The sequence below is a fragment of the Vicugna pacos genome, chromosome 22 (assembly GCF_048564905.1).
Source record: "Vicugna pacos chromosome 22, VicPac4, whole genome shotgun sequence".
Classification (NCBI taxonomy): Eukaryota; Metazoa; Chordata; class Mammalia; order Artiodactyla; family Camelidae; genus Vicugna; species Vicugna pacos.
The window spans coordinates 29936088-29957233 of record NC_133008.1 but is presented as its reverse complement, the minus strand read 5'-3'; the positions used below and the strand labels follow the sequence as shown (position 1 = coordinate 29957233).

Below are 21146 nucleotides of genomic sequence, written 5' to 3'. Positions count from 1 at the left end.
CACCCATCACAGCTGGCAGTACCCAGCCCCGGAGGAAGAGGAGGTGGCAGATTCCTGGGCCTCAATGTCTCACCTCAGACCACAGTGTGACCTCCTTTTTCAACTAGAAAGAAGAGGGTCAGTGTTCTTCACAGAAATGTTCCTGTCAACCACAGAGAAGTCCCTCTGGTGGCGCTCTGCCCACACCTCCCAAGTAGGTACACACAGCTTCCCAGCCTCCTGCTGCCCAGGCCTCCCCCCTCCTTCAGACTTTCAGGAAGGACTTTTTGTCTTTTAGGTTATTTATTTATTTAATTTATTTTTAACGGAGGTCCTGGGGGTTGAACCCAGGACTTTGTGCATGCTAAGCATGCGCTCTACCAGTGAGCTATAGCCCCCTCCCCAGAAAGGACTTTCTGAAATTCCACTCTTCACCTGTCCTCTGCAAGGGGTGATGCTGGAGATCATGGATAAAGTCAGCCCCAGCTGACAGGCTAGACAGAGCTGGACATTCCTAGGACAGGCAGACATTCCTAGCCCTATGGATTCTGGGCAGGCAGAGAGGCTTCTGGAGATGTGAGCATCTGGGGCTTTGTGGGATGTATAGGAGTTCAGTTGTGATGTAGGGAGGGAAAGGCAGCATTGGTAACTGAACAACTGCTTAGGCAAAAGACTTTAGCTTTTCAGTAAATGCAAAGCGTGAATAGTCAAGGGCCAGATCTTGGGGTGGATGTGTGTGTAGGGCTGGGGTGGGTGGGTTGCTGTGGAATTCCAGTTTGATTAGCAGCCAAGAAGTTGCTTGGGTGAACGCGTGGATTAACTGAGGCACTAGGAGTACTAGGGATGGGCTCGAGGTCACATGGCAGTTGAACCCAGGCATCTTGACTCTCAGTTCCGGGCTCTCTCCACCTCAGACATCATTAGCAATATTGCCTGGTGAGACGCATGCTCTGGGGGTCCCGGGTCTCGGGGACCCCAGCGCAAAAGGACTACATTTCCCAGCCTGCCACAACGGGCGCGCCTGCGCGCAGCGGCCAGTGATGGAGCGCTGACTGGGGGCGCGGCAGCGGCGGCGAGGGCTCGGCGGGCCATTGGCTCCCGGCAGCGGCAAAGGCAGCCTGGGGACTAGAAGGGCGAGTAGGACCCGCGGGCCGGGCAGGAGAAGACCTGGGTTGCAGCCATGGAGCACCAGAAGGTGAGACCGAGGCGGGGCGAGGCGGGGCCCGCAGCGAGGGTGGACGATGGAAGGGGACCAGGTGATGCCGCAGCGCCCTCCCCGCACCCCTCTCAGCTGCTGTGCGGCCGAAGCCCCTCCCCGCCGCAACCCTGCCCGGATCTAGCCCCCATTCTGGATGCAGCCCCCGACCCTCGCCGCGACCCCACATCATCTTGGCCTGGGTTCAGGCGCATCCCCTCCATGTTCCCCTCGCCCGCCCAGTATCCCAGACCCAGCCTTGACTCCATCCCCTATGCCTTCCACTGGGGCTGCGGACCAGGTGTCCCGGTCCCCGCCCCACCCTGGAGGACGCCCCGTCAGCTCAGCACAGGTGACCCCACTGATCTCGCCCCGCGTGGAAAAGGACCCATCCAAGGCCTGGGTAGGGCCCCAGGCCCCAGTAGGATCCTCCCACGCCGCCTCTTTCCCTCCGGGCATCCCCGACCCCAGGCCTCCAGGCCCTTCTCCACTTATCGGGTCTTCCTCATCCCCTTCCTCAGGTACCTCCTTTCTCCTTGTTAATCCTGCCTCCCAGCATAACCCCTTCCCCAGAAGACCCTGCGTTCTGCAGGCAACCGTTTCCTCTGGAGTTTTTTTCCCCAAGCTAGCCCCTCACCCCAGGTCACGCCCCGCCCTCAGAATATAGGTACCTGGTTAAAGGCATTGTGCTCAGGCAGACCTGGCTGGGCCCCAGGGTCTGTCCTTTCCAAGACGCTCTCTTGGAGCCTCAGTTTCCTCCCCTGTGAAATGGACGTACTCACAGAGCCCCCCCCCCCCCCCCCCCGCTCTGTGAGGAATGTAGGGCCAGAGCTCCGCCCAGGCCCTGCCGGGGGCAGGTGCCCAAGCTCATTGGCAGGATAGCCCCCACATGCCCTCCCTGGATCCCTGGAGGGCAGAACAGGGAGCCTCAGGTCAGGGGGCCCGGCCAGGCAGGCTGGGGGGCTTCCCTGTGTGTGTGTGTGTGTGTGTGCTTCCCTGGGGCAGGAGGCTCTGCGGAAGATCATCACGACGCTGGCTGTGAAGAATGAAGAGATTCAGAGTTTCATTTACTCCCTCAAGCAGATGCTGCTGAATGTGGAGGTGAGGAAGGCAGCCCCCGGGAGGGAGGCGGGGAGGGGCAGCCAGAGGGGCTAACCCGATGCTGATGTCCACGGGACTCTGGGCTTGGCTGCCACATCCAGGCCTGTATCCCCACCTGAGCACTGGTTTGCCAGTCCTGGCCATTCTGACCCCATGACATCTCTCCAAGGCAAACTCGGCCAAGGTGCAGGAGGACCTGGAAGCAGAGTTCCAGTCCCTCTTTTCCCTCCTGGAGGAGCTGAAGGAGGGCATGCTTATGAAAATAAAGCAGGACCGCGCTAGCCGCACCTATGAACTGCAGGTATGGGGGGCAGGCTCTCTCTAACCCCTGCCCAGGCGCCATCCCCCACTGGACCCCTCACACCCAGCAGAGCCCAGCCGGCCTCAGTGTCTTCCTCCAGACTTGCTCTTCCTCCTGTGCCCCTTCCCAGAGATGCCCCCATGTGTCCCCAGTGTCCAGAGCCAGACCCTCCAGGGGTGCTGGCCTCACCTCCTCTTTTCCCTGGGCTCTTCCCAACCTTCCTTGGCCTCCTGCTCTTCCCCTTAATCCCCTCTCCCACCCCCCCACCCCTCCTTTCAACGGCCCTGCCCCTACATCTGGCTATTCCTCCCCTCCCATCCTCACCCAGCGCTTCTAATTCCTCAGCCCTACCGCCTGGTCCCCCAGATCTGACGGCATCACTCCTTACCTGATCCCCCCCATGGCTCCCATGGGGTCTCAGATAGCAAGCTGGGGTCTCTGGGGCTGCATTAGAACCTCCTGAGCAACTTCCTGACATCCCAGATTCCCATCCCCAGGGAATGTAGCGCCCTGGGCTCAGGTGGGGCCGGGCATGTGTGATCCCCAGGTGATTCGGATGCCTGTCAGCAGAGAGGCCCAACCTCCCCCCAGCCTCTGTCTCCCACCTGGAGTTGGAGAAGGGCGTGGGACCCGGGGACCCGCAGGCAGTGGGGGTCCCTGGGAAGGTTTGATGTGGTGGGATGAGGTGTCTCTTCCCTCGGTGCCATGAACCTGTAGAACCAGCTGGCTGCCTGCACACGAGCCCTGGAGAGCTCCGAGGAGCTTCTGGAGACGGCCAACCAGACCTTGCAGGCCACAGACAGCGAAGACTTTCCTCAGGTGGGCACTTGGGAAGCCAGACTGCTAGGGCTGCCGGACACAGCGTGGAGCACCCGGATACATTCACATTTCAGATCAACCACACGTCGTTTTTTAGAATAAGAGAATAAGTATGGCCCATGAAATATTTAGTCTAAGTATGTCCCAAAGATCACCTGGGACATCCTTACACTAAAAAAAATTTATTTGTGGTTGATCAAAAATTCAAATTTAACAACAAATAATTTTTTAGTATGAGTATATCCCATGCAAATGTTTAGTGTAAGTATCTCCCAAGTGTTACATGGACATATTTATACTAAAATACTTATTCATTATTTATTTGAAATCCAAATTTAACAACGAATAGTTTCTTAGTAACATACTGCAAGCAATATTTTGTATGTCTGAAATACTGGATGGGACCTACTTATACTAAAGAAATCATTTATTGTTCATCTGAAATTCAAACTTAACTTGGCATCCTGTATCTTTATTTGCTAAGCTAACCGACCTTATGTCCTGGGCACTGGCCAGAAGGCAGAGGTTGGAGTGGGAGCCTGTCTTTGCCCCCCGCCCCTTCGGGGCACGCCGGGGGCTCTGCCTCAGGGCTGGGCACCTGCCCCCCCCCGGCTGGCCGGCTGGGCATCGTCTTCCTGTCTGCATAGTGGCTTTCTAATCCAGTGAACAGAACTCTTTGGATTTTATTCTGTTCCTCTTTCTAGGCTGCCAAGCAAATCAAAGATGGGTAAGATGCTGGGATCTGGCACCCATGCCAGTGCCCCACCCTGGGTGTGAAGGTGGGGACGCCCAGGTGAGGGTCCCTCGGCCCAGAGCCCTGGACCAGAACAAGGGGGAGGGGGATCCCTACGCACACCTCAGAGAACTAGGCCTGGGCGTCCACCTCCTTCCCTGCAGTGGGCAGGCTGCTTCCACCTCCTTCCCTGCAGTGTGACAATGGCCCCTGCCTTCCGGCTGTCACTGAAAGCCAAGGTCAGCGACAACATGAGTCACCTCATGGTGGACTTTGCACAGGAGCGGAGGATGCTGCAGGCACTCACGTTCCTGCCTGGTGAGAGGAAAACTCACTGGAGGGCCAAGATTACAGGGAAATAGCCAGGAGTCTGGGGGGGCCCTGAGGCAACGCCTCGAGCAAGGATGACAACCACTTGTGGAACCTCCAGGAGGCCCTGCTTCAGGGGTGGAGCCCTGGGAATGCCCACCCCCAGTGGGTGGAGCCACGGGGGAAGCCACAACCCTGGCTAGTACCACAAGGAGGCCTCACCCCTGGGTGGAGCCCCGAGGAAGCCCCATCCTGTTACCGAGCCCTGAAAAAAGCCTCGCCTATCAGGGGTGGAGTCCCATGAAGGCTGCACCTCCAACTGGTAGAGCTCTGGAAACGTTCTTTCTCCAAATAGTGGAATCCAGAGAAGGTCCAGACATTTGTTGGTTGAACTCAGAGAAAGCTCTTCTCCATTCCCTACCCTTTGGTGAAGCCCCAAGGAGGCCCCAGAATCCAGAGGGGTTCCCCCAACCCTGGGATCCTGAGGAGACCCCACCCCGAAGAAGGTCTGTGTGTGGGCGGGGTTACAGCAGGGCCTGGCCCTGCAGGCCCAGTACCCTAACACCACCCCATCCTCTGCCCTGGGCAGTGCCTAGCGCCCCCGTGATCGACCTGGCCGAGTCCCTGGTGGCCGACAACTGTGTAACCCTGGTGTGGCGCATGCCGGACGAGGACAACAAGATTGACCACTATGTGCTGGAGTATCGGCGGACCAACTTTGACGGCCCGCCCCGCCTCAAGGAGGACCAGCCCTGGATGGTCATCGAGGGCATTCGGCAGACGGAACACACCCTGACCGGTAAGGGCAGCTCCGGGCTCCCGTTTCTGCATCCATCAGCCGGGGCTCGTGGATGATCCTCAGGGCTCACGGGGTGAGGACAGCCTGGCTGGACTGACTGGGAGTAGCAGAAGTAATAAGGAAAACACTACTGGCGGCCTCCACGCCACGTATTGAGGGCTTCCTCTGTGCTAAGCATTTTACCCACATGTAATGGGCATGCTTATTATCACCATTTTACAGACGAGTGAACTGAGGCATAGGGAGAGAGGGCATCCTCCATCCCTGTCATCTCTCTGACCCAGCGTTCATTCATTCATTCATTCTAATTTACTGAGCGCCTGCAGGGTACCAGGCACTGTCCTTGCAGTAGTGAGCAAAGTGGGTGAAACCTCCCCTCTCCTGGAGCTGGTGTTCTGAGGGTCACCGCCCCACGATATGGGGATTTCCTTGGCAGTTATAAGAAAGCAGAAAGCCAGGGGGAATCCATCCGGCTGGTAGGGGAGGGTCTGCAGGAGGGTAAAGTCAGGGGTCTCTAATGAGTTAAGAGGCCATCCTGAGCCGGGGGAAACCCTCATGGGCGGGGAGAGTCTCGCTGATAAGCTAAGTAACACCCCAGCGCTTGGACTGTAATCAGTCTGTTCCTTGTCTGTAATTAGCATGCATGGGTGACAACGAGTACGCTAACTGCAGGAAAGAAAAGCCACCGGCAGACCAGAGGGCCTGAGCTCTTGGTTTATTCTTTGCATGGGAATCAAAATAAACACATCCCATTTTTCCCCCAATCTTTTTTTATTGCGGGAAAAGACACATAAGGTAAAATTCGCCTTCTTAATCATTCTTAGTATACAGATCAGTTATTCAGTACATTCATAATGTTGTGCCACCACCATCCCCACCATCCATCTCCAGAACTTTTCATCTTGTGAAAGTGAAACTCTGTCCCCATTAAACACTAACTTCCATTCCCTTACCCCCAGCCCTTGGCACCCAGCATGCTACGTCCTCTCCCTGATTGTTAGTACTCATAAGCACCTAACATAGGTGGAATCACACAGAATTTGTCCTTTGGTGTCTGACTTATGTCGCTGAGCATCATGTCCTCAGCGTTCATTCACCTTGTAACGTGTGTCAGAGTCTCCTTCCTTTTTAAGGCTGAATAATATTCCACTGTATGGCTAGACCTCGCTTCCTCCAGTAGTGGCAACTTACATAACTAGGGTCCAAGACCAGGACCAGGACGCTGGCCTGGGTGCACTCCGCAATGCTGACTCACTTTTCACTAGTTTTACACGCACTCATTCACGTGTGTAATCCCATAGACAGTTTTATCCCATGTGTAAATTCATGTAACCACCACCCCAATCAAGGTGTAGATCTTCTCTATCATAGGCTTCCTGATGCATCCCTTTTACCCCTCTGGCCTTTTCCAAAATTCCTAGTGAGTGAATTCCTCAGGGCAGGAAGCTGAATCCCTCACAAAGACCTGCGATATTGATCATGAGGAATGCACTCACCTGTGTGAATCGCCTGTGTGATTATTTGCAATCCACCTACTATCTCGTTGATTGCTTGAGAGACAGGAAGGTTTGGGTTAAATGCTTGTAAGTGACATTCCTTGACTCATCTCATCCGCAGGAACCCTGCTCAGTGTGGGGAATGCGACTGCTGGTTTGCAGAGTGGGTGGTGGTCTTAGCTCTGGGGCAGTAGGTGGCACTAATGAGCAAACCACAGACTCCTCAGAGAAGGGATCCAAGGAAGGGTGAGGCAGTCTGGGTGGGCACCTGGAGGAGGTAACAGCCAGACTGAGGGCCAAAGGAGAAGTGGGGAGAGCAGCCTTCCAGGCAGAGGAACAGCCTGATCAAGGGCTCAGAGGCCAGAACACCAAGCCTTTGTGCCTGGAACTAGTTAAGTTTGCAGAGGGAACACCTGTGGGGAGAGGGGAGCGGAGGAATGGGGACTTTACACTGAGGGCAGGGAGAGCTATGGGAGGGTTCAGAGCAAGAGGTGCTGAGTGTTGCTGGAGAGGCCCAGAGAATGAACATCCTGCAGGGAATGCTTGAGGCAACTGGATGTGTGGTCTGAGCTAGAGGTTGGGCTATCGGTGCTGTGGGTGGGCAGATGGTGCCTGAAGGGTGAGAAGGGGACAGTTAGTAAAGTGAGATGAGCAGGGGTCCCAGACTGAGCCACCTGGACACTGAAGGGTACAGAGGAGCCTGCAAAGAAGACCAAGGCCGGGGAGGGTATAGCTCAAGTGGTAGAGCGCATGCTTAGCATGCACGAGGTCTGGGTTCAGTCCCCAGTACCTCCTCTAAAAATAAATGAGTAAACCTAATTACCCACCTCAAAAAATTAAAAAAAAAAAAGAAGACCAAGGGGGAGCAATCAAAGGGGGCGGCTAGGAGAGAGCAATGCCATGGCTGCCTAACTTCCATGAAGGAAAGAGTGCTCAGCCAGGAGATACTGCAACATGGGACTAACAAGGCCAGAGGAGGAAGATGGAGTGAGGCAGTCGAGGGTGGGGTGTGGACAGCTATCCAAAGAGGTTTAGCTTGAGGGGGAAGACAGATTGATTGTTGCCTTTATTTTTTTAAGATTAGAAGAAATTAATAAGAAAAAAGGACAGAAAGGGAGGGTGGGATCTATCCTAGTAGTAGGGAAAATCTTTAAGGAATCAGGCATGGCTAGATCCAGGGGTTCAAGCAAATGACTCGCTCAGCTCTGTTCCACACACTTACTGGCTTGAGGGGCTGCGTTCTCAAGGAGGCTTGCCAACTCACTGGCAAATTTTCCCAGGATGAGCTTCCTCCTAGCTGGCCAGCCCAGGGGAAAGGGGTACTCTGTTGGCTGTAATACCAGCCAGAGTCCCAGGGCAGATTATGATTGGCCAGTGTGGGTCATGTGCTTTTCCCTGGATCAATGGCTGTGACTGGCCCATAGGGTATCCTGATTGGCCAGCCTGGGTTGGGGGCAGAGCCAAGTCATCCATAGCCCCTCAGATAAATGAGGTCAAGGATGGTTTCTCAGGGATAAGATGTCATTTGCAAGGTGCTCCTTTGAATGAGGGGCAGTAGGATTACTGTGGGACACAGGGGGCCTCTAATCTATTGCTCAAAGTGAACAGAATGTTAAGATCCCTCTGTTGCCTCGTAGGTCTCAAGTTTGACATGAAATACATGAATTTCCGTGTGAAGGCCTGTAATAAGGCAGTTTCAGGCGAGTTCTCCGAGCCAGTGACCCTGGAGACACCAGGTGACTGGCTCCCATCCCTACCCCGGCTGTGACTCCATAACCCCTTACTCTCAGGGCCCCAGGGACTGCTGTCTAATGAGAATCTTCTATTCAGGGTTCTGTGGCCCTTTTTGTCCTGGTTGCCAGGAAGCTCAGTGCTCAGTCTACAGTTGATTCCTTAGCCTGAGTGTCTGGCATAAACTTGGTATTGTCCTTTGGTTTTTCAGTTAATTTATGTAGTTGATTCCGTTATACGTGGATGGTTTTCACACACACACTCACTCACTCACTCTCTCTGTCTCACTCACTCTCTTTTCCAAAAGATAGCTAACTGCTCTATAGAACTGGGAATGGAATGTCAGCAGTGAAGATAGATTTCTTAGCCTCCCAGAGTGACACATTTGTGTGTCCAGATAGGAAGTCCCTCTGCAGTCTAGCTTAACTGTGTCATGCTGTAGCCCAGCCCCTTTCCTGGGATTAATCCCCAGTGGATGTGTAGGGCAGCACAGTGGTTTGAAAAAGATTTCAGACCTGGGAGACCTTTAGGCAGCAAGCTCTTGGCCTTCACTCCTCTGGCCACATGTTCTGCCCCCTCCACTCTTCCCCATCTCATCGCCTGGTGTCTTTCTGCCTGTTGTCTCCATATCTGCCTCTGAGCCTTTGTCTATTGGTCTCTTTGTCTCTCTCTGTCTCTTAGTCTCTGTTTCTTTGTCTCTTTCTGTTCTCTTTCTTCTCTCTTTGTTCCTGTCATGGCCTGTCTTGGTCACTGTCTGTCTCTCTCTGTCTCTGTGTCTCCGGGTTTCCCCATCTCTGTGACTCCCGCGTCTGCCTGGCCCCAGCGTTCATGTTCCGCCTGGATGCGTCCACATCCCACCAGAACCTGCGGGTGGATGATCTCTCCGTGGAATGGGACGCCATGGGCGGGAAGGTGCAGGATATCAAAGCTCGCGAGAAAGATGGCAAGGGGCGGACGGCGTCTCCCGTCAACTCCCCAGCCAGGTAGCCTGCCCCCTCCCCTCCCTGAGTCTCTGGTGGAGGAGATCAAGCTGGACATGGACACACAGAGCCCAGTGTGGTCAAGGCTAGGGTGGAGGGAGGGACACAGAGCTGGGCGAGCCCAAAGAGTGAATGAAAGGAGGGGAGACTTTGAAATGGGTTTTGACAGTTGAATAGGAGTTTTGCAGATGAGGAAGGGCACAGGCATGTTCTGACATGAGAGGCCCAGTGTATGAAAAGAACCACGTACTGTCAAGGAATGATGAAAAGTCCATGGTGGCTGGGGTGGGCCAGGGAAGCCCTCCTATGGGGAGGTGAGTTCTGAATTGAGCCTTCCCCATCCCTGTCACCCACAGAGGTACTCCATCTCCCAAGAGGATGCCCTCGGGTCGTGGGGGACGGGATCGCTTCACAGCTGAGTCCTACACGGTACTGGGTAAGGAGAGGAGGAGGGAGAACTCTGGGCAGGGCCCTGATGGCGGGTGATGGGAGAGAATTCCTTTGGTTGGGGAAACCAAGGCAGCTAACAAAGATTCTGTGGGAATGGTCCCAATAATGTGTTATTGTGTCACTGGGGGAGTGGGCAGATTAGGGGATGAGGGATTACTGGGGGGAACCAAAGCATATGGATGCTGTGGACTGGGGAGTGGCTGGGCTCTGGAGGGGGGATTTCCCGGGGTCTGTGGAGTAGCTGAGACTCGAGGAGTAGCTAAAAATCAGGGAGCAGCTGGGACTTGGGGAGTAGCTGGAAAGAACAGTTGCCTTTGAGCAGCTGGGTTTGTGGAGGAGCTGAAGAAAGACGGGGGCTCCAGGAGGTGGCTTAGGGTGTGTGGAAGAGCCAGAAAGAGTCACTGAGTCTAAGCTGAGAGAAGGACTAGGATTAGAGGAGTTGTAGCATCGCAGGAGTGCCTGGACCCTGTGAAGGAGAAGCTGGAGTCCAAGGAGGGGCGGAAGTTTAGAGGGAATCACCAGCATCCAGAAGAAAAGCTTGAAAAAGAGGCTGGGGTATGTGAGGAAGCCAGTGTGGTCTGTAACATATGGCAGGTGTGGGTGGAGGATGACGAAGTTGAGGAGTAGCTGGTTTTTAGGGATAAATGAACACCTGAAGAGATGTTAAGGTTCTCTGGAGGGTCTGGATTTTCTTGGAAGCATCTGGGATTGGAGCAAGTTGGGGCCTGGGGAAAAAGCAGGGAATGGTGTGGGGGAGTCTGCAGAGTGGCCAAGAGTCAAGAGGGAGATATCTCACCCATCTGACCCCCAGGAGGAGCCCGGACTCGTGGTTGGGAGCAGCAGGCCTAGAGAAGAAATGTACTTGGAGACCTGTCCTGTGTCTTGGGGGGAGCTGAGGTCTTAGATGGAGATGAGCTGCCGTCTGGTGGGGCAGGAGTGTGCGGAGAAGCTGCAGCTCAGGAGTAGCTGGATCAGGGAGTAGCTGAGGTGGCCAGAATCTGGATCTGGACTCCAGGGAGGATGTGGACCTCGGGATAAGCTAAGGGTCTGGAAGAACCTGACCTCCACAAAGGAGCTGTGGGTGTGGGTAGAACCTAGATTCAGAAAGCAAAAAGAAGGGGAGTATCTCAGCATCCTGGGGAGTATCTGGACTGCAGGAGGACTGGCTCCCCGGGGCCTGTGGGATTATGTGGAGTCGGACAGGAGCAAGGTTTGGGGATTATCTAATCTCTGGGAAGAACTGAGGACAGAGGAGTATCTGAACATGGAGGAAGTTTCTAAGGCCTGGAAGTATCTGGAAGGACTAGCTCAGACTTATAGAGAATCTGAAAGGACTAGTTGAGGCTTGGGGAGTATCTGGACTTGATGAGTATCTGGTGGGAGCTGATGGAGCCTGGGAAACACCTGGAGGCACTAGCTGTGGTCTGGCTCCCCTTTCTGGAAGGGCACCTAGGACCCGATTCTACCTAGTCCCCCCGCCCACCTGTCCCACCCTACAGGGGACACGCTGATTGATGGCGGGGAGCATTACTGGGAGGTGCGCTACGAGCCGGACAGCAAGGCATTTGGCGTAGGGGTGGCCTACCGCAGCCTGGGCCGCTTCGAGCAGCTGGGCAAGACGGCCGCGTCCTGGTGCCTGTACGTCAACAACTGGCTGCAGGTCAGCTTCACTGCCAAGCACGGCAACAAGGCCAAGGTGCTGGACGCCCCCGTGCCCGACTGCCTGGGCGTGCACTGCGACTTCCACCAAGGTGACCCCCAAGCACCCCCCGGCCCATCCAGCCGCCTTGTCCACTGTCTCCCTGCCCTGACCCCTCTTACTGGTCCCCCTGTCACTCTCGCCCTCCCCCCAGGCCTCCTGTCCTTCTACAACGCCCGCACCAAACAGCTGCTGCACACCTTCAAGGCCAAGTTCACACAGCCACTGCTGCCGGCTTTCACGGTGAGGCCTCCTCTGTGGCCCAGAGATAAGAGGGGGTGGCGTGAGTGCTGGCCTCACTGCTGAGCGTCTCGGGTCCCCTCCCTGTCCCTCAGGTGTGGTGTGGCAGCTTCCACGTGACTACAGGCCTGCAGGTCCCCAGCTCTGTGCGCTGCCTGCAGAAGCGGGGCAGTGCCACCAGCAGCTCCAACACCAGCCTCACCTAGGCCCCCAGACCGCTCACCAGCTGGGCTGATTTGGGGGGGGGCTGCCTCCAGGCCTTGGCTGTTTCAGCCGGGCACTCTCCTCTCACTTGCTGCTTGGAGCCTTAACTCCTGATGGAGGTCACCAATGGGGAGCGGGCCCTGGGGTGGGCCCTTCTCCCCACCTCACCTCCTAATAAAGGTCAAACACTGGCCAGGCTGCGCTGTTGGTTCTTTGGGACTGGGTGGCCCTGGGTGTGCCCGGCCCTCTCTGGACCTCAGCTTTCTTGGCTGTAAAGCGGGCTTTTCTTTCAGGGTCAGGTGGCAGATTTTGCTGAGCTGAGGACCCCTGGGACTGAGTGGGGCCAGCTGTGGCCAGCCATCTGACGGACCCCCGCACTGCCCCACCAAGCCAAGCCAAGCCAAATACACGGGTCCTGGGGTCTCTGGAGCTTTAATTCTGGGAGGAGGGGTCTGCCTGACTGATGAGTCATGCTTGGAGGTTGGCCTGCTGGTCCCCGGTGCGCGCAGCTGCGTGCTCCAGCGCCCGCCTCCTTTGCAGTTTCTCTTCCAGCTCTGCTGTCACATCTGCCAACCCTGGGATGGAGGGTGGGTACCCAAGGCCTCAGTGACGCCAGGGATCCCCAGTTCAGGCTCTCTCCCCTTACGTGCACCCAGGACCACTGCAGAATTTCCAGGGCCCAGCACAAAATGAAAGTGTGTTCAATGGGCATGAAGCATTTCAACACAAACACAGCAGAGCATTAACCCAAGTGTGGAGCACTCCAGAGTGTGGCTCCAATTTGTGAAGCCCACCCTGCACTGACCCCTTACCTGTTGTAGGGGAGAAAACCTGTGCTGAGCTGACTGCCAGCTTCCTTGCCAGGACACTGTTGAGGCCTTTGGGCTCTGAGAAGAAGGCAGATGAAGGCTGAGGCTGGCCCTCCCTCCACTGGATGGGGGAGGGGCTGGGAGGAGGGACCCCCTACCTGGTTTGGGCATAACAGGTGTCTTTGGAGGCTTGGCCTGAAACTTGGCCAACTTCCTGGGCTTCTGGACAACTGGCCGACTAGGGGAAGGCACTGCGTGGACAAAGATATGGTGTGTCACATCCAGTTGTTAGCCTGTTTCCTGTCCCCAGCTCTCAGCCACCCCTGGTCCCCCACCCACCGTCCCCGTTCACGTAGTTGGCAGCAGGGTCATCTCCAATGGGGATCACATAGTTCTCATCCTGGTTCGGTAGTGGGGGCAGCTTGTTGTGGCTGGACACAGGTGTGATGGATGCAGGAGGCAGCTGCTTGGGGAGTGCAGGACCTGGTGGGAAACTGTGGTCACTGTCGGGGCCCATGTGGTACAGGGACAACTCAGGGTGGGTCTGTGTGCTTCTGTGAATGGGGATGTGTGTGTGCACACCCAGACAGGCATGCGTCCCTGTGTGTGAGTGTCTGTGCACATGCCCGTTTATGAATCTGTATGTTTGTGTTTGTAGCATCAATGTGTACACTGGGTGAATTTGCAGAAGTTGAATGCATGTAAAGGTTTTCTACACATGCGCCTAACCGTGTGTATACGTGAATGACACCGCGTGGGTACTGAGGTATGGCTTGGGTGCTTGTCGGTTTTGCGTGTACACGCATGTCTGTAAAGCTCTGAATTTGTGCTTGTGAATGGAATGTCTGCATTTGTGTGCCCACACGTGGTTTTGGCTTGCTCAAGGTATATATATATGTGCTACATGGAACTGAAATTGTGTGACGCCCCTGCTCATGCATGTGTGGAGCCATTGTCTGCATAGGAGCTGATTATGCAGGTGGACACAGTTCGTGTTTGTGAGTGAGGCATGAGTGTACCTACACATGTGACCATCGTGCACATAGGCTCTGCAACATCTGCCCAGCCCAGGGGACCCTGCTGCTCATGCCACAGACCTTTCCAGTCTCTTCCTCTTGCTTCATATGCTGAACCACCTCCCACCCCAATTTCCCAACTCTACCTACTGAAATCCTTTGAAAACTTCAGCGAACACCCCCTCCTGCACAAAGACGTCCCCCTACTCTGCCCTGCCCCCTCTTCTCCCCATCTTCAGGTGCTGTCCCTGCTCCAACCCCAGGTTCAACCTCAGGGGGCTGGGAGTGTCTGTGCCCAGCCATGTCCACCCCCTCCAAAACCTGGAAGCCCCTACAGGGCACTTTCTGGGTAATTTCTGGGTCCCTGCAACTCAGGGTACAGGCCTGGGCACAGGCAGAGCCACGAGAGTCCTAAGTCTCCACTCTGCCCTGGCAGCGGCAGCGGGAAGGGGGCGTCACCTGGGCAGAGGGCCGAGGGCGCCACCCACACACTCTCGCCATTCTCTTTATCGGCCTCCACGTAGCCTGGAACAGAGAGGGTGGCCTGGAGGAGGTACGGTGGCAGGGGGCTGACCCAGGGGTGTCCCCGTCCAGGAATGGGGCGGGAGAGGCGCGGACTGGGCCCCTGAGTTCCCTGATGCTGTACCCACCTATCACTTTCTCGTAGTCCTCATCCAGCAGGAAGGGCACCAGCGCCTTATTGGTGTGCGAAACGAAATAGTTGACTACTGCGTCTAGTGAGGCACAGGAGAACTGGGGGCAGATAGGAGGTGCAGTCAGGGCCTGAGGGGAAGGGGCGCAGGTCCCGCCACTGCCCTTCTCGGGACCCCGGCCCAACGCTCACCGGCTGCTCCACGTCGATCACGTACTTGGGGCCCTCGCACTTCACCTTGTAGTGCCGGACTACCGGCGTCCTGCGAGGGCAGTGGCCTGGCTGAGGACAGGGAAGGGCCCGCCCCTCGCCGTGGCCCCGCACCCACGGAGGGCCTAACCCCACCTCCTGCTCCCCACCACACTGACCACGCCCCGTCCTGGCGTGGCTCTCTGCGGGGGATCAGGCTCTCGACTGACTCCACCTGCACGAAAGACCCTGCCCCTGGTCCTGGCCCTGCGCCCCACCACCCGGCCCCAGGACCATGCCCCAAAGGAGTTCACCCCGGGGAGGCCTCGCCCCCGTCCTGGCTCCGCCCCTTGGCCCTGACTCCACCTTTGACTTGGCCCCGCCCCTAACTCTCAGCTCGCCCCCGCGTCCCACGGCCCCCCAACCCCGGCTCCGGAGCCACGCATGCGCACCCGTTGAGCGCCTGGCGAGTGGTGACCGACACGCCACCAGAGCCGTCCCCGCTGGGCCGCAGCAGAAGGTTCCCGCACTCCGGGTAGCGCTCCAGGAGCAGTTGAGCCTCCAGCCGGCTCACCTGCAAGAAGCACCTGGGGCGGGCCGCGTCACTCACCAGGAAAGGCCCCGCCCCCAGGGACACAGCCACGCCCTCCCTTCGTAACCCCGCCTCGAGAATACAGCCGCGCCCCTGAACGTAACACGCCGCGTCTCCGGGTACCCAGCCACGCCCACTCGTCCACAATCTCGCTCTTGGAGACGCTGCCTCGCACTTCAGGCCCAGGCTGTGCCTCGGGAGACTCAGGGCTGTCCTCCAGGTACAGAGTCCAACGCTCAGAGACCCAGACCCGCCTCCCAGGCACCGAAACCCGTCCCTGGAAAACATGTCCCGCCCCTAGACACCCAGTAGGGCTCACAGCAGTGAGACCTAACCCCCGCCCCTGCCCGGATGCAGCCTTGTACTCAACGCAACACCCAATGCCTGCAGACCTCACTCACTGTCCACCCTCAGCCCCAAGCTTTCCAGCCCGCGACCATCCTGGAGATCCTGGTCCACTTACGAGGGCATCTCGAGCGCACGGCGTGCCTCCTCTTTGGCCAGGGCTTCGGTCATCATGTACAGGTGTCCGGGAAGTAGGGTCAGGTTGAATGGGACACGGAGCTGAGGGGTGATTGGGGCGTCAGGGAACGGGCGGCTGTGCCCATGTCACAGAGGGGCAAACTGAGGCCAGGGTGTGGATGGAGCTAGGATGGAAACTCAGGTTTGGGGCTCCAGAGCTTCTTGACACCTCAAGTGCAAAGAGGGCTTAAAGAGGATGCGCAGAGAGACGGGTGCTGGGGAGGAGAGTGTGGCAGATGCTAGAATGCAGGGTCTCAAATTCAACAGCCTGCAGGGGTCAGGCAGGGAACAAATGAGTAAAATAGAAATCAGGAATATTGACTAAAACTCCTGGTTTTTAAGTGATAGCAGCTAACTTTTAAATTTATAGCACTTTGTTGGCAGGCAAAACAAAAGACATTTATGGGCTACATCTGGCTCATAGGCCTCCAGTTTGAGACCAGTGTGCTATGCTCAAGAGGTTTTTTGGGGGAAGGTTGGAAACACAAAGGAGGATTTCTGAGCAGGCCTAGTGGGGAATGGGAGAGAGGGGGCTGAGAGCAGCCACTCTTACCTCCACCACCGTCATGATGAAGCCTTTCCACATCTCCCGAGACTCCAGACTCTCCACCTGGGGAGGGAAAGAAAAAGATTCCAGGTTGATGAGCGTCTGTCTAGTCATCTGTGAAGCTGGAATGAGAAATGAGTCCCTGTTTCCAAGGGCTGTTTTGAAGATTAAATGAGTTAGAACAGATTCATTTAGGATGACGTCTGGATATAAATCCTTAGTAATACAGGGTATTATTATTCTTTAATCTTATTACATCAACATTTTTATAAATGTGTAAATCAGATGATGTATCTCCTATCCTTAAAACCCTCCCTTGATTCCTGCCTCCCTCAGGGTACCAGTCCAGGTCCTCCCTGTGCCCCACAAGGCCCTGCATGACCTGCCCTGTCCCCTCCCTGCCCTCCCCTCCTCCCTCTCTCCACCTCACTCACTCTGTTCCAGCCACATGGACCTCCTCGCTGTTCCTCCAACACACCAGGCACAGTCCTGCCTCAGGGCCTTTGTACATGCTGTTTCCTCTGCTGAAGAGCTGTTTCAGAGATATCTACACTGCTGGCTCCCTTACCTCCTTCAGGCCTTCAATACCGGCTTTCCTGATCATACCTCTTAACATTGCAATCCTGACCCCCCATCCCCTTTCCCCAGTACTCGTCTCCCTAGCATCTACCACCAATCTGACACTCCATATATTTTACACATTTACAGTAAGGATTTTTAATTGTTTTATTCACTGCTGTGTAACTAGAAGGGTGTCTGGCACATAGTAGGTGCTCAATAAAATTAGCTGAAAGATAGAGTATGACAGTGATGATCCTTTTGGATCAGATCTTGTTTTGGGCACTGTACATGTATTATCCCATTTTTCAGTTGGGAAAACTGAGGCTCAGTGACCTACCCAGTGTCACCAACCCAGTAGTAGACTGCAACACCATGCTAGTGTGTGTTGATGGTAGGTGCAACAGGGAGGGAGGGTCTCCCACCAGCCCTACCTAGAGACCTACCTTGAACTTGATCTCCTGGTTCCGCAGGACCAAGCAGAAGTGGGTGCCAGGGTCTTGGGAGCTCCCCCAGGGAGCCTCATCTCTGAGCTTCACAAACACTCCTAGGTCTAGCTTCTCCACGTACTGGGGGCACAGAAGCCAGGGTCTGAGCACTACACCTGTGGTCCCTCGGGCCTCCTGACTTGAACACACCACCCACACCCTCTGCTTGGTCCCTGGGGTCAAGGGTGGACCAGCTCTTGAGCCTTCACTTCCATTCTTACCTGGGAGTCCCGATTACTATTGTAGAAATAAAGAGTCAGGCCCTGGAGGCCTGCCCAGAACTTCTTGTAATCCTGTGGAGAAGAGGTGGAGAAAGAGAAGGAAGTGAGGTGGCAAAGCTGGGTACCTCTATTATACTCTGCCTCAGGACCTTTGCACTAGCTGTTTGCTTTGCCTGAATACTCTTCTAGATTTTTACGTAGTTTCCTTCATCACCTGCTTTGGCTCTTTGAACAATTGTTGCCTTCTCAGGGAGGCCCTCTCCATCCATGGCCCAGCTTCTGGGGATCTGTTATTCTCCAAGAAAGGACCAAAGGGAATCTACGAAGGTGGGAGTTCTAGGAGTAATTAGAGCTAACTCACTTTATGGTGTTCCATGCATCCATCTACCCATCCACACATACATACAAATATCCCCCATCCCTTTATGCCATAAATATTTAGTGGCATCTCCTAGGTGCCAGGCACTGGGCGAGGTGCTGAGTCTACAGTAAGATCCTAGGATTTTTTTTCACAAGATATTCCCTAAGCACCTACTCTGCACCCAGCTCTGTTGCAGGCAAAATAATAAATGGGACATGGCATCTGTTGCTAAACAGATAATGTGTCAGAAGGATAGAGAAAGCACAGATACTAAAATTGTCCAGAGAAGAGAAATTAGTACCCTCAGGGAGGGACAGAGCCTGGGCCGAGATCACAGAGGAGGAGAGAGGCCCTCCGACTGGGAGATCTGGGAAGACTTCCTGAAAGAGGAGTTACTTTGGTTAGTCCATAGTGATAATGAGGGTAGCTTTTACACCAACAGTGATCATCCATCCAGCAATCCACCTACCAATCCATCCATCCTTTCATCCACTTATGTCCCCACCCACCCATCCATCTATTTGTCTACAGGCATGCCTCATTTTATTGCACTTCACAGGTACTGCTTTTTTTGTTTTTAACAAATTGAAGGTTTGTGGCTACCCTGCATTAAACAAGTCTATCAGCAAAATTTTTCCAAGAGCATTATTTTTAAATTAAGGTATGTACATAGTTTTTCTTTTTTTTTTTAGACTTAATACTATCACACATTGAATAGACTCCGGTATAGTGTAAAGATCACCTTTACATGCACTAGGGAACCAAACAATTTATATGACTCACTTTATTGCTGAGAAGGAAAAGCCGGGCTGGGCTAACAAGATAACTCATAAATCTAAGTGCAACAAGTGTTGGTTTACTGGGCTAACTTTTAAATCTAAGTTAGTAAGTGTCAGTTTGCTGATTCCCTGTTCATGTTTTTTTCCTAGCCAGCTGGATTTTCAAAGAGACATATCTGGTCTTGAAATGTTGGTTTGCTGCCTTCCTGCCTCTACTTTTGTGATAATGATGCTGCTAAAGCTGTTCCACGCCTATTGGCCGAATACCCCAAGCTTGTAATTAACCCTATAAAACCTCATGCACACGTCTTGGAGATGCTCAGAGCTTCGGAGCAGAAGCCCCTCTGAGCCTGCCAGCGTAATAAATCTGAGTACTCCAACCCTCCAAGTGGTGCTCGTTCCTTGGCTGGCCTGTCATTTCCGTAACATTGCAATATTCACTTTTTTTTCATTGCATTTCTTTTTTTTAAATTTTATTTTATTGAGTTATAGTCAGTTTACAATGTTGTGTCAATTTACAGTGTGAGCACAATTTTTCAGTTATACATGAACATACATATATTCATTGTCGCATTCTCTTTCACTGTGAGCTAACACAAGATCTTGTATATATTTCCCTGTGCTATATAGTATAATCTTGTTTATCTATTCTATATATACCTGTCAGTATCTACAAATCTCGAACTCCCAGTCTGTCCCTTCCCACCCACCTCCCTTACAATATACACTTTTTTGTGGTGGTCTGGAACCAAACCTTCAGGGTCTCCAAAGTATACCTGTATTTACCCATCCATTCACCTATCTGTCCACCCATAGATACATCCTAGATACAGACATACATTTAACTAACATTTACTGAAGACCTGCTATATGCCAGCCACTGGGAATAGAGCAAAAAGTGATTAAACTCAGCATGGTCAGACCTGCTTCGTCAGGCTCCAGCTTGTGCCATGGCACAAGTTATTTAAGTTCTCTGTGCCTCAGTTTCCCCACCTAGGAAATGGTAATGATAATGGTACCTGCCTCAGAGGCTGTTGTGAGAATTGGATGAGTTAATACATGCAAAGCACCAGTGCTCCCACTGAGTCAGCTCCTGGGCATGCTAAGAGCTACTCTCCTCCTGAAACCGTGACTGTTTTCTTCTTCAACCCATTTTATAATGGGGGAAACTGAGGAACAAAGATGCAGAATCACTGATACATGGCCTGGGCATTGGGAAGGCGTGGAGCAGGGCTGTTGACCTGGGTCTCGCACTCTGGGATCTCACGCTCTTTCTTAACCCCTGTGATCTCCTGCCTCTGAGTGCTTTCTAGGCTAGGGAGGACTTGGAGGCAAGGAGGCAGAAGGAAAGAACGAAGAAACTGCCCTGGCAAAGGCAGGGGAAAGCATGGTTGGTTTGGGTCCTAGTAGGAGAGATGGGACCTAAGTGGGAACCGAGAGGCTGGGGTTTATTCTCACACACAGACACAGACACAGACACAGACAGAGACACACACACACACACACACACTGGGCCCCTGGCCAGTATCTGGTCCTGTGCAATGTAGCCCCCACCCCCCCAACTCTCACTGTCCACACCTGCAATCTGTGCCACCCTTGACCTCTGTGGCTGAGGTTCACAGACAAAACTCTGGGCTGGGGGAGGAGGGAGGCATGGGAATCAGAAGGCTCTCCATTTCCTGGAGGAAGAACCTGATCCTATTTGTATCCAAGAGACAGAGAGATTGAGACCAAGAGAGAGACAGATGGAGCCAGGCAGGGAGAGACACAGAGAAAGAGAGAGAGACGAGGGACAGAATCTTCCCCAGCCAACCCCCCAATCCATGCCCTACCCTACCCAGCACCCACCCCACCCTCCTTGCCCGGCTAGGGAGGTCTAGGCTCAGAGAGGTGCCGCACCTGCCCAGGTGGCCCAGCAGTGACAGCTCCCTGGCCTGTCTTACCCGGTCTCGGGGTCCCTTCTTTTCCAGAAAGCTCTCGTAGTAGTGTGAGGGCTGGATGCTCTTGGGCTTGGGGAGCCGGGGTGGGCTCAGGGCCAAGGCCATGGCAGGCCTGGGTCTTTGGCCCGGCCTCTCCCTCCAGTGGGTGCACCAGCTGAGCCAGGAAGCTGAGAAACAGGTTCCAGGGGAATTTCCTCTCCTCTGTCAGCTCCCGAGCTCCCTCCCCTGACAGCACTGGGCGGGGGCTGGGCTGGGGCAGGACCTGCCCATGGATCCCAGGGAAATCCCGGCCTCTTAGGTCCCTGCAGGAGGTCAGGAAAGGCTGGCTGGCGTAAGGGAATGGAGGAGAGTCTTTCAGTGCCGGGCGGGAGTGGGGTGAGGGGCAGCCAGGGCACCAGAGGGGGACCTGCTTAAGCAAAGGCCTGAAAGGGAGAAA

At 54.6% G+C, this 21146-nt stretch overlaps 2 protein-coding genes across 5 annotated transcripts; one reads left to right on the top strand and one right to left on the bottom strand.

Moving 5' to 3' along the window:
• Positions 1–1001: 1001 nt before the first annotated feature.
• On the top strand, positions 1002–12234 carry FSD1 (fibronectin type III and SPRY domain containing 1). The gene is made up of 13 exons (XM_006206385.3): positions 1002–1174; positions 2180–2275; positions 2445–2576; positions 3294–3395; positions 4100–4122; positions 4325–4446; positions 5027–5236; positions 8370–8468; positions 9287–9446; positions 9800–9879; positions 11393–11644; positions 11747–11835; positions 11928–12234. The coding sequence occupies exons 1-13, from the start codon at positions 1160–1162 to the stop codon at positions 12036–12038; spliced, it is 1491 nt and encodes a 496-aa protein (XP_006206447.1). The 5' UTR covers positions 1002–1159; the 3' UTR covers positions 12039–12234.
• A 218-nt stretch (positions 12235–12452) lies between these two features.
• Positions 12453–20928, bottom strand: STAP2 (signal transducing adaptor family member 2). Of its 4 annotated transcripts, XM_015241139.3 has the most exons (13): positions 20714–20923; positions 17631–17702; positions 17368–17490; positions 16370–16426; positions 15758–15858; positions 15155–15289; positions 14706–14775; positions 14512–14614; positions 14321–14386; positions 13185–13328; positions 13004–13096; positions 12849–12923; positions 12453–12611 (listed from the first exon to the last, which is right to left on the bottom strand). In XM_015241139.3, the coding sequence occupies exons 1-13, from the start codon at positions 20813–20815 to the stop codon at positions 12505–12507; spliced, it is 1248 nt and encodes a 415-aa protein (XP_015096625.1). In that variant the 5' UTR covers positions 20816–20923; the 3' UTR covers positions 12453–12504. The 4 variants fall into 4 exon arrangements, with proteins under 4 accessions (XP_015096625.1, XP_006206446.1, XP_015096626.1 ...); XM_006206384.2 differs by lacking the exon at positions 14321–14386 and having other exon boundaries at positions 20714–20925; XM_015241140.3 differs by lacking the exon at positions 17368–17490 and having other exon boundaries at positions 20714–20924.
• Positions 20929–21146: the final 218 nt, after the last annotated feature.